Below are 12,244 nucleotides of genomic sequence, written 5' to 3' on the forward strand. Positions count from 1 at the left end.
AGCCATTTTTGGTCTGAAAATTGTTCAAACTTCCAGGATACTTATCCCCTATTTATTTTTCTTTCAATATAGACATAGAATGTGTAGTAATTAGTGGTCAAGAATCTACGCCCAGAACTAAATCAATCTTGGATGACATGCTGTCGATCTGTGAAACCTCCTCTAACTGCCCTTTTGAGATTAGGACATATTTTTGGCAATAAAAAGCAGTAGTTATAAACCTAGTTGTTTGCCAAAACAGGGAAAACTCCAAACCAACATTAAAAACCATGTCTACGTCTATCTCACCAGCCATTTAGATTGAAACACATGATTTTCTAAACCCTTCCCCTCTCTGCACTTTTTCACTTCGGGCCCTTAAAGAATTTCTGACTGCTAAGATGAGAGGAAAATCTTGTTCATCGGAATCCCAAAACGGTGCGCCCCATCTGTCGGGTGCTTACATTCGCACCCTTGTGAAACAATTAACCTCGTCAAGATCAGCCAAAGATTTGTCGGATTCCAGTGAAAATTCGGAGGGGGGAGGGAGGAGTACTTCGGGCCCTGCTGATGGAGTTTCTGATAAACAGGGAAAATTAACCCGTCAGCCCAAGAAACAGGTGAGAAGAAGGGCTCACACCAGCCGGCCTTACCAAGACAGCCTGCTGAATATGGCCGAAGCCCGGAGAGAAATTGTCACCGCGCTTAAACTTCATAGAGCGGCAATGAAACAGGCCCGTGAAAAACAGCAGCTGGAACAGGTAAAGGAATCAGGGCTCGTAGTTCCCCCTGTCGGGCCGGCTTCGTCTCATCAGTCCAGGAGAAACCCTAGAATTTATGCTTCGAATTCTTCCAGTTCTTCTGATAATTTCCCGGTCAATTATGCAGGAGACGGTCTCGCATACCCACCGGGCTTTTATTCTCCTTATCCTTGGCCCGTTTCTCCAATTGCACCACCCCAACTTGTCCAAGAAACCCTCAATCTTCAACTCCCCAGCCAAACACTAGGCCTGAATCTTAATCTTCAGGATTTTGAAAACTTGGACACCACCGCTTTTCACTGCAGCACCAACCCTTCATCAAATTTCTCATCCTCATCCCCATCAACCTCCTCCTCTCCTGCTCTTTCAGCTGCCACCGAGGAAATTCCACACACCCTGCAGGCCCGAACTTGGATGGCAGAAAACAGGGATTCGGGCTTGCATTTTGGCGATCAGTGGAATGACGGTGTGAATTCAGAAGAGTACTGGTTCAAGTTCTTGAATTCCATGGAAATCGGGCCCGAAGAGCAGAAAGATGAGGATCTTGTCAGCTCTCCCTTTGATGAGGTGATGGAATTCCCAGCCTGGCTCAACGCAAACGAGAGTTTCTCACAGCATGTGAATGATTTTTGTTCTGATGACTCCTTTCAAGATTTAGCTCTGCCATGGTAAGAATTAAATGTTTTCTTTTCCTAATTCAATACACAGTCTCAGATTATTTTTTGGAAACTCTTATTCCAATATGATTTAATCAGACATGAATCGATTATATGATAAACGTAATATATTTAAGACTAATTAATATATATCATACTTTAATTTAGATTTGAATAAATATAATATATTTATAGTGTAATTAATATATATCCTACTTTAATTTAATTCGATCAAACGTGACCAAATAAGAACTGTCCTACCCTACTATGACAAAAGAAAATATGAGTAATAAAATTAATGAAATTGCCATTCTAATATTGTTTCCAATGATCTATATCTTGTCACTAAAATTCATATATTTTTATTTATAAACAGCAGTACGGAATATCACTATAAAAAAATTTATTATATCGATAATACTTTTGTCTTGTTTTTTTTAAATATCAGTTGACTTATATATTTTATTTTTATTTATAATATAATTAAAAATATTAAAAGTTATTCACATGTACACGCAGAAATAACGTGCCATAATAATTAATTATTAGTAGAAAGAATTGTTCCTAAATTTTTCATCACACCCATCAGTAATATTTATATTTGTTGTTCGTTGTACTATTACTATGTATGTGTTATTAATTATTTATAGCGATAATTTTATACACAATATTTTATAACTAATTGTTACTTATGACATATATTTAATATTTCACAGTTCGTGAATATATATATATTAATTTGGGTAGTGATAATGCATACATGATGTGTTGTGTACATTTTGTGATAACTGAGTACTTGATTGTTTTGTTCTGAAAATTGCAGCATGGACATCCAGGAAATTGAAGGCATGGATGCAGACTGGTTAGCCTGAGAAAGATTGAATCATTATTATTATTATTATTATTTTCTCTCTTGAAATTAGAAAAACTTGGTTGAATGGGTAAACAGGCAACCCAATAAGCATTAGATGAGGAATTATTACATCCTCTTTCCCAATTTTTTTTTTTTCCATTTTATTGAACATCCATGTTTTGTCTAGTCACGCCCTCGTTTTATTATTATTAGGGATAACTGAATCGATACTTTTTGAGGTTAAATCTAATTATATAAATATATTTTATTTTTTATAAAGTTATAAGTATACTTTATGAAAGGAGTGGTAGTATATACATTTTATGGATGTTTGTGAAAAATTTTGACACCGAATAAGAGGTGTATTGTAATTATAAAGGGAAATATATAATACTTTTAATAGAAAATATCACGTATTTACATTTTAGTTACGAATTCTCATTTTTTATCGCATAATATTTACAAATTTGGACCTTTGATCCCCTGCATTTAATGATCCCATGGTCGTATTCATTAAATATTTAATGATTATGCCATCGAAAATATTTTTCTTTTAAATTATAAAATCAAAGTGAAAATTCCATAACCAGTCGGACCAGAAATAAAAACATCCAAAATTAGGAGACTAATATGGTCTTTATAAGTGAAACACAGTAACTCCATTCCACAAATAGTTGTTACATATTCGCAACAGCCCATCTCACCACTTATTATTACAACAAAACACCAGCATTCATCAACACATTTTCAACCCTCTCCATGCAACACTCCAAGTACTTTTTCAGGGTTCATCCATGCATTGTTTCACCATCATGATCATACTCCTCATCCCATTCAATCTCAGCGACATGATACACCGCATCATCAACAACCATGCGCAGATCATCAAGCTTCCTCATAAGCATCGACGCCACGATCCCATCAACATTCCCAAGTGACTTGCCGCACATATTCTCCAATTCAACGCTGCGCCCCATTGTTTTCTTCAGCGACTCCGCGTCCGACCGGAGGAGTATCGGCTTCAGATGCCTCAGCCGGTAGAGCGTCGACTTGACGTCGGTAAGATCGGATATCAGGCGCTCCACGCAGAGCATGAGTTTGGGGTCTTGCGGAGTGAGGCGATAGCTCTTCAGCCGCGGAATGCCGTTGACGAACTTCCTCATTTCGCTCACCTCGCGGATGCTTAGAGTGATCGCGTCGCGTGCTGCTAGCTTGTGCATCTCAAGTTCTGACGTGGGACGTTGGGCGGATGCGGGAGGAGGTGCGAGGCTGATGAGTAAGATCATCAGGATTGGGAGTGTGGTTGAGGATTTTAGCATGTTTTTTTTTATTATCATGGCTTGAAGGAGTGAATATTATAAATGACTTTGGGGGAGTTGGTATTTTATAGTGGAGTTTACTTTCGTGTTTGATTGGAGTGGTAAGTTGTGAGGTGCTTTTGGTGTTGCTTTGGTTTGTTGAGGGGAGGGGGGACAAGTTTGGGGATCCGAATAATTGTAATTTTAGTCCTATAAATTTATACGAGTGATATTTTTAATTCTGCATGAATTAAATTTATAATTTAATTTCGTAATTTTATAATTTGACAATTTTCATCAAATTTTTTCCTAATTTTTTGGTTAGAAAATTGTATTGATTTACATATAATTCAATTAAATTACAATCTCAATCTTGTAGCTTATGGAGGTTTGCATTTTTAGTCTTTTAACTAGATGTTAGCATTTTGGTACTGCATGAATTGATTATTAGGACAAAAATTATAATTTAATTGGATCATGTGTAAGTCACATGTAATTTTTGAACAAATTGATTGAAAAAGGACAGAAATTATCAAAATTATAAAATTACAGAACTAAATTGTAAAAATTAATTCATACAGGATAAAAAAAAATGCCACATTCCCTAAGTTACAGGCTAAAATTGCATTTTTTTTTTTCCTTTGGGGGATTGGATTTTTTTTAGTTGCATCTTTTATACATTTAACATGTATACATCACGTGTATAAAGATAATATTATTTATACACATAATAAATATTTGTTAAATAAAAATAAAATATGCAGTAAAATTTGAAATATAAAATCCAATCGACAAGTTTTGGACATATTTTCAACTATAGGAGAGATTACACTACTAAAAGCCCAAATTCAAATTTAAAACTTTTTAATATAGTTTGATTGGAGGAAAATAATCTGATTCGGCCAAATTTAAATTATATAGTAAGTATAATACATTTGTCTTGTAATTTATGTACAGTTAAGAAAAAATGATCAATCAAATAATAAGTATGGTACATTAAATAAGCACCAAATATAAGAATATAAATTAAATCTTAAAAAAAAGGAATCAATTAATATTTCTAAGAAGGACTTATGTATTATTCTATCATCATATCATCGTCAAACACGACCTTGAACCTTCCCATCGTTGCACGCTTTTTGGCTTACAAATAGAACAACTTGTACCAAACACTAATGCTCAGATGAACTGCCATAGCACGTGATGTCCCAATATAATTAATGTAGGGACGGACAGGAGGACCATTATTATTATAATTTATTTTATAATACAGTTATTAATATCTGATCAAACATTTCAAACAACAATAAGCTCAAGATTGGTTTAGTCCAAGATCCAGGCATGAGGCGTTAATTATTACCCTAACCCACATCAAAATTAAATCACGTTCTTCCTTTTCGATTAACTAATTATCTCCCTAATCGGACATCAATTTCTAATCACGCATCTTAATCTCCACTCACATTTATCTATTCTTCTCTGCTCTGCCTGATATCTATAGTTGCTCTGTTATCATTTCACGTGGGCGCATTACTGAAAATACCGATTAAAATTGGGGAAACATGGGCGGGGAGGAGAGGTGGTGCGTGGTGACCGGCGGGCGAGGATTTGCGGCGAGGCATCTGGTGTTGATGCTCATCAAGTACGACATGTTTTGTGTGCGTATTGCTGATTTAGGACCTACGGTCCAGCTCGATCCAGACGAGGAGAATGGCGTTGTCGGCGAGGCTCTCAAGTCTGGTCGCGCGCAGTACGTGTCAGCAGATCTTCGCGTCAAATCGCAAGTGCTAGAAGGTTCTATTTTTCAGCATTAGTTTTGTTTCTGAGGTTTGATTTCTTTGAAATTTTTGTTTCGGCTTTCTGCTGTCTGTAGCGATTGTGAATAATGAAGGTTGTGCATATTTAGTTTAGATTAGTCAGTTTTTCTTTCATGCACAAAAATATATAGTCTTGATGCAAGCTAGTGAGGAATGAAAAATTTAATTAAGTTGACCGAGCAGTGTCGAAAATGATTGTTTGGCATTTGATCGCATTTCATCTACATAAGATGAAAATTAGTGTGGTTTAGATGAAGATGATTTTTTAATGTGTTAGAACGTGAAATAAAGTACGATGATGATAGTTGGTGTCATATATAAATGTGTCAAATATAATATAAAATATGATGGCTACAATTGATGTGATATGTCTTTTGAATAGTGAAATGTATTTGAGATATGATTTAAAACAGTGACTCGTGCTGGAAAGTAGGTGATGTTGTACCTCTTTTACTACTTTTGTTGAAGCATACTAGGTTTGTCCACGGTTTGACATTTATGACATTTAAAAATTTCTATAGCCTTTTTTCCATAGAGAATGGTTCAAAATTATGCTTAAGAGCGTTTGTTATCATCTGAATCATTCTGATTCTGGTACTGTGGTACATTCAGCGTTGCACCTTTGCATATGTATTTTATGTAGTGTATCACAGTCTAACTCTGGTAATTTTTTCATGAGCTCTGGAGTGTATTTCTTTCTGGTTTTTCCAGGGATTTAAGATTGTTAATTGACCACTTCTATTAGAGATGATATTTCTTATAGGATTCTCAACTGTGTTTGGCACCATGAATTTTGTGCTCAGAATTGGATTCTTAAATATACAGTCAAATTCAAGGAAAATCATCTCGATTTTCCAAGTCCACGCTTCCCAACTCAAACTGAACAGTTCAAAATGTTGGGTATAGTTTGACTAAAAATCGAAGTTGGCAAGTTTTACTCCATGATTTTACGATAGTGGTGCTTTTATTTGGACGTTACTCTGGATGTTTAACATAATGTTTGGCTTTTCTTTTTTTCGTTACCATTGTGAATGCAGCTTGCCGAGGAGCTGAAGTTGTCTTTCACATGGCTGCTCCTGATTCCTCCATCAATAACCATCAGCTGCATTATTCTGTTAATGTACAAGGTTAAGTTTTAGGTCTGCTAGGTCAGAGCCAGATGCATGTGCTCTATGTGTGTTTGCATTTAGAAATTATCTAGCCCACATTTTCGTAACAAACAATGTTTTGCTTTGCTGATTGTAACCTGTGGCCCACAGGAACTAAGAACATCATCGATGCATGTATTGAGCTGAAAGTAAAACGACTTATATATACAAGCTCACCAAGTGTAATCTTCGACGGAGTTCATGGAATATTCAATGGAAATGAATCATTGCCTTACCCTTCTAAGGTATGAAGGCCTGAACCATCTCATATGATATTCCGATTTTCTTTAGCTCAATGCTGGAAATGATTATTAGAGTAATATTATTTGCATTATTGTTGAATTTTATTTTTTTTAATTATCACTGGTTGAGTTTCTTCTAACTTAAAATCTCTATATCCTCTTTGATGAAAATTGATTTTCTCTTTATTTCCATTATCCCTTGTTGCCTTCGGAAATGTAATGTTTGTGTGATTTTACTTTACTACCTTGGGATTGAAAAACTAAAAACTCTTGTGTCTTTTTTCTAAGCTTATTTTGCTTGAGCTATCAATGTGAGGATTATGTCAGACACTTCCTCACCTATGCTTTCAGTTGTGTGCTCATGTTTTTTGATCAAGGCCCCTCAATCTAATCACTAGATTTTTGTCCTGGTTAACTTTTTAAGCACAATGATTCATACTCTGCCACGAAAGCTGAAGGAGAGGCCCTCGTTATCAAGTCAAATGGTTCAAATGGACTTCTAACATGCTGCATTCGACCTAGCAGCATTTTTGGGCCTGGTGATAAGCTGCTTGTTCCATCTTTAGTTGCTGCCGCCAGGGCTGGGAAATCAAAGGTGAGAGTTTCTTGTTTTATCTTGTTACTGAGTCTTGCTTTTACTTGCTCTCAATTACAAGCTACCTGTCTTGTTTGCAGTTAATATATACAAGATTTCATTTAAGAGAGAATGCTATGTGTGCGTTAAATGGAATATGTTTTTTGGATCCCTTCACTTATTTTATTCTGGTTCTACTTGACAAAGTTTGGTTTTGTATCTCATGGTTTTCATTTTCAATTTTAATTTAAAAGTTTTTCCCCGTTACACAAATTGTTCTTGGCAAGGTATATTACAACAATTTTGGTTATTTTCTCTGATTTGCTGATGTGAATGACAGTTCATCATTGGAGATGGCAAAAACATGTATGATTTTACTTATGTAGAGAATGTGGCACATGCTCACGTATGTGCTGAGCGAGCTTTGGCATCTGAAAAGACAGTAGCAGAGAGAGCTGCGGGACAGGTAGCGTTTTATTTTATTGCAACCCCTACGTGGTTGTATATTTAAGCAACCAGTGTCTGTTTAAGTGCATATAATTCTAGTCCAAATCCTTATGCCAGAAATTTTGTATGAAGGATGTTTGTGGCTGCCAATCAAGTTCTTTCAAATGCATCTTATTGTACAATCATAAACTGGTTCTCCTTTTCAAAAACATTGGGCGTTTACTGGAAACAAAGTTTTTTTCTCATAGTTTGGCTTATTATATTGATATATGCTTTATGCATATAGCTTATTTTAGATTTTGTATGCAATTGACTGATGAAAATTTGTGCACCAACTCTAAGTTTCATGTTAATATGAGAGCAGCCATCTAAATGCAGTTTAGACAAAAATTATGTATACATTTGCTCTAAGCAACTAATTACCCTTTGAAGCTTTTAGATTTATTCACATGTCAGATTCTTCCAGATTTCCTGATTGCCCAATTATCTTCGATAGCTTATGGGCATAAGAGGAAGGTTTCCAGTTCACTCTTTTCTTTGGCGCAAATTGCCTCACCTGGGTGGGAGCCTCAATAACAGAATTTCTTTTGCAAATCTGGCTTGCAGGCATACTTCATTACCAATAAGGAACCAATAAGATTTTGGGATTTCATGTCTCTCATTCTTGAAGGTCTGGGTTATCAAAGGTAGTCTTCCTTTAAAGCATCTTTATTCAATCCCACTCTTCAACTTCCCTAGTTATTAGAGCATTCTATATGGTCCAGTCCAATTCTCTACAGAGGGATCATTTGCTCTTTTGGTGTTACATAATAAACTTTATATGTATCTTTGTTTCTTCTTGTGTATTATGCAGGCCAAAGATCAAGATTCCTGCCTGTGTCATGATGCCAATTGCACTTATGGTGGAATTGATTTATAAAATTTTAGCTCCTTATGGAATGAAGGTGCCACAGTTAACACCTTCAAGGATTAGACTTCTATCTCGCAACAGAACTTTTGATTGTTCTAAAGCCCATGATCGTCTTGGCTACATACCTATTGTGTCTCTCCAGGTCCACACATGCCCCTTAATAAGTCATCTTCTATCTTGTAAGAAAATCCCTCCATCTGTGCTGGCTGCAAGATGGAGTTCCACCATTTCGATAAGTGATTATGCTATTTATTTAAGGCTATCTGATATAATTAGAAATCTAGACTTTATAAGCCTTGGTTGGTGCTTCATGCTGTTCTGTAAATTTTTTAGGACCACGAAATAAACAGAGCCTTGCTGCTTCTGTTGGTTTCGTAAACCATAACACAAAAAAAAGAAAAAAGAAAAAGAAGAAGAAGAAGAAGAAGAAAGAAAAAGAAAACCCACCCACACAAAAAGGCAATGCTGACACACATGAATTAAAATGAATTTGATACTTATAATTTTTTCTTTCTTTTGATATTTGGCTGTTTCATCAACTATGTACCAGAAATGATGTTATAGGAGGCTTCCTCATGGAGACTGAGCTCAATTTGTCTCACTTAATCACTTTCATGATTTTCTCTCACTGGTGTTATTTGCAGGAAGGCCTTAGAAGAACTATTGAATCGTACCCACACTTGAGGGCCGGTGTTGAAACCAAAATGGGCAGTCAAAAAGGTACTAAAATTTTCCTTTCTACCTTAGCTTTCCTTCTTCTTCAAGGATTCCAGTATGAGTGTATTGCAAGGTTCAGTAAATATAGTGCATGATCTGCATTCTTTGTGATTTAACAATATAGACTTTATTTGCAGTAATATGCATTGTGAATCAGGATAAAACAGTGTACCTGTGGTTTGTAGCTTGAGAAATGTCAAAAGGGCAAACAAGCAAGTAGCAAATAAACAGTTTGAGGAAGACCATGCAAAGGGCATTTAAGGAAGAGGGTCTGGAATATTAAAAACTTGTTTCAGAAACTAGTTCAGAACCATATGGATGCAGTTATGCAACTTATGATGCCCAGGGCTTGGGCTTGATCAATAAAAGCAAAACTGGGTCAGGGGAGTACCATAAAGTGGAGTAGGGGAAATACAATAATCATTATGAAAGAAGAAAAATGAAGTTGGCTGTAAACTTGGGAGAAGAATTGAAGAAAACAAGACTGTACCTAAATAGTCATTTTCCCAATGCATATTTGTTATTCTCTGATATATGCATACTTTATTGTGCTTTTATCATTTGCATTGCTATTGTTGCATTTCTACAGCATTGTGTGGTCGCTTTTTTTCCCTGAGAAATCACCTCTGCTCCTTGGGTGATTTTCAATATTTCACACTATTACTTATGGAAGTGAAGAGCTTTCATTTAATGAGAGCTTGAGATTAATATTTGACTTGAAACTTCTGATGTTTTCTGTAATCTCTAATAATTGGTAATGGCACTTCCAGCTGTGAGGAATAAAAAGCTCTCAATCATGGTGGTATTGATCCTGGGTGCAGCTTACTTCAGTTTGATTGCAGCTGGGTATACGACTGTGACAGTAGCTTCCACGCTTCTGTTAGCAGCATCAGTTATCCTTTTCATCATTGGCAAACTAGCCTAGAAATGTACGCATGACTACCTTTTCCTCCTTTTTTAGGTCTACATAATTATTATTGCTTTTGCTAGATTTGGTCAGTGTACTTCAATCTTCTTGTTGTTTCTAGTTGCAAACCTGCTACCTTGGGATGCATGGTACATGATCTGCATTTTTCATAATTAAAGGGAAGGTGAGATTTGCACAGATGCCCTTTCCAGGGAATGCTCACTTCTGGTAATATAGTGGTGCAGACTGGGATATAAGATAGAGAAATCACTGAATCGAAGTTCCATGCGCTGTCCATGGCTTCTAGGTGGAATTCTGTCATAAGTGATATAAAAATCGTGGGCTCTATAGTTAAAAATTAAGTACTTTTTAACTGTTGCCATTATCCAACTTATTGAAAGTGTTTTGTGTCTTTAGTTGCCTGTTGTACAATGCCCTAACATCAGCAGTTCAATCTGGTGTCCTAAGAACTGTGTCAGATTCACTCCATTGGAGAAGTTGCTAGTCCTTGAAGCTTCCAAATCTCTTCCAAAGGATTAAGATGAGAAAAGGATAGCATAGTTTGCTGTTTTACTCGCCATTTTTATCAATGATGCTTCCCTCTATTTGCAATTTACTGTTACTGAATTTCTTGTCAGCTGACCGTGTCTTGCTGTTTCTCTGTATAATCCTTTATCATAGGTCTGTCTGCTATTTTGTGCTTGAATTTTTTTTATGTCTCGGCATGCTGCTGCAAGTATGTCTATGTAGTTGACTTTGAAATTATTCTGATGTAACTGGTTTAGTTTAACTGTGGCATTATATACTGTGACCAACATACTTTGAAACCCCAGATCTCATGGCATTTCATGTTGCTGTTTCTCCTCTCAGATTTTTGCTACCATCAATTCACCTTCATCCTCAAGTTAAAGGGAAAGGAAAGAGCTTCTGTATTTGCTGAAACATTTCCATACAGAGCAAGAACCGCGCACTCTAATAATGTCCCCACGGTTCACATGAAGTGCTATGATCCTTCATCTTTTGTTCTCCCATGCCCCTCTCCTCTCTTTGGTAACCGGATAAATTCTTTTGGGTAAAGCATTTCCTGGGTTTTATTGTTCATCACAAATAGTGCTTTAGCAGCAACAGTCATGTCGTTTAGAGGAAAGTAAACAAACATGCCTAAGCTTTGTCTTCTGATTCCTGAATATTTGGTAATAGCCTTCTTTGTCGTAATTATATATAGCGTCTAACTAGATTTTATTTCCTGGGGTAACCTACACTTCTATAAATTTTTGTAAGATTGATATCAAGACAACTGACAACTCAAGCAAGCAACACGGTGCACGTTGCTTACTCCAGCTATTCATAATCTCTCAAACAACACAAACATTTGGGATGATTACACTCCTCTCTTTTGAGATTTGGTGTAATTACATGTAAACCTCCTCCAATTTAAAAAATTACATCTAACACTCTTAAGATTTATTTTCGTTTAACAAATAAGTTTATCAGTTACTCAAAATTTAGTCTAAATTTGTTGATATTAATAAAAAAAATTAAAAATATATATTTAACTTCAATTAATTTATTATATGTCAAAAAAAAATTTGTGGCCAAATTACTCTTACATGTCTTCACAAGATAATGCATATGAGGAGGTATATCTTCAATATTATAAAGATAGTTTAGTCAAAAAAAAAATTATTTGACCTGCAATAAATCAATCGACGGTAAATATCGATTTTCATTCAGTTTTATTATTAATATCAACAAATTTAGTGAATTTTAATCAATAGAGGGACTTATTTATTGGATGAAAGCTAACCCTAGAGTTGCTAGATATAATTTCTCAAATCACAGAGGGTCTATGTATAATTACACTAAATATTAGGAGAGGTGAATATATCTCTAATATAAATTTGGGGTGATTATACATAAAGCCCTTGTGGTTTG

The 12,244-nt window shown here is 35.6% G+C and overlaps 2 protein-coding genes across 3 annotated transcripts; both read left to right on the forward strand.

Annotated features, from left to right (window-relative positions):
* Window positions 1-3,442, forward strand: LOC105165762. Its single transcript, XM_011084927.2, has 2 exons — window positions 1-1,408; window positions 2,220-3,442. Exons 1-2 carry the CDS (start codon window positions 381-383, stop codon window positions 2,266-2,268), a joined length of 1,077 nt encoding a protein of 358 aa, XP_011083229.1. The 5' UTR covers window positions 1-380; the 3' UTR covers window positions 2,269-3,442.
* Window positions 4,840-11,551, forward strand: LOC105165847 (3beta-hydroxysteroid-dehydrogenase/decarboxylase). 2 transcript variants are annotated; one of them, XM_011085034.2, is made up of 10 exons: window positions 4,840-5,341; window positions 6,402-6,491; window positions 6,624-6,757; window positions 7,179-7,349; window positions 7,669-7,794; window positions 8,382-8,461; window positions 8,629-8,827; window positions 9,330-9,405; window positions 10,173-10,331; window positions 11,180-11,551. In XM_011085034.2, the coding sequence occupies exons 1-9, from the start codon at window positions 5,110-5,112 to the stop codon at window positions 10,325-10,327; spliced, it is 1,263 nt and encodes a 420-aa protein (XP_011083336.1). In that variant the 5' UTR covers window positions 4,840-5,109; the 3' UTR covers window positions 10,328-10,331; window positions 11,180-11,551. The 2 variants fall into 2 exon arrangements, with proteins under 2 accessions (XP_011083336.1, XP_020548414.1); XM_020692755.1 differs by lacking the exon at window positions 4,840-5,341 and adding an exon at window positions 5,915-6,027.

Source organism: Sesamum indicum, linkage group LG1 (assembly GCF_000512975.1).
Source record: "Sesamum indicum cultivar Zhongzhi No. 13 linkage group LG1, S_indicum_v1.0, whole genome shotgun sequence".
Lineage (NCBI taxonomy): Eukaryota > Viridiplantae > Streptophyta > Magnoliopsida > Lamiales > Pedaliaceae > Sesamum > Sesamum indicum.

Coding starts and splice junctions, on each gene's coding strand:
- LOC105165847 (XM_011085034.2), top strand. CDS start 5,110: ATGGGCGGGGAGGAGAGGTGGTGCGTGGTGACCGGCGGGCGAGGATTT. Junction 5,342..6,401: donor CAAATCGCAAGTGCTAGAAG/GTTCTATTTTTC, acceptor TTGTGAATGCAG/CTTGCCGAGGAGCTGAAGTT. Junction 7,795..8,381: donor CAGAGAGAGCTGCGGGACAG/GTAGCGTTTTAT, acceptor TCTGGCTTGCAG/GCATACTTCATTACCAATAA.
- LOC105165762 (XM_011084927.2), top strand. CDS start 381: ATGAGAGGAAAATCTTGTTCATCGGAATCCCAAAACGGTGCGCCCCAT. Junction 1,409..2,219: donor CAAGATTTAGCTCTGCCATG/GTAAGAATTAAA, acceptor TGAAAATTGCAG/CATGGACATCCAGGAAATTG.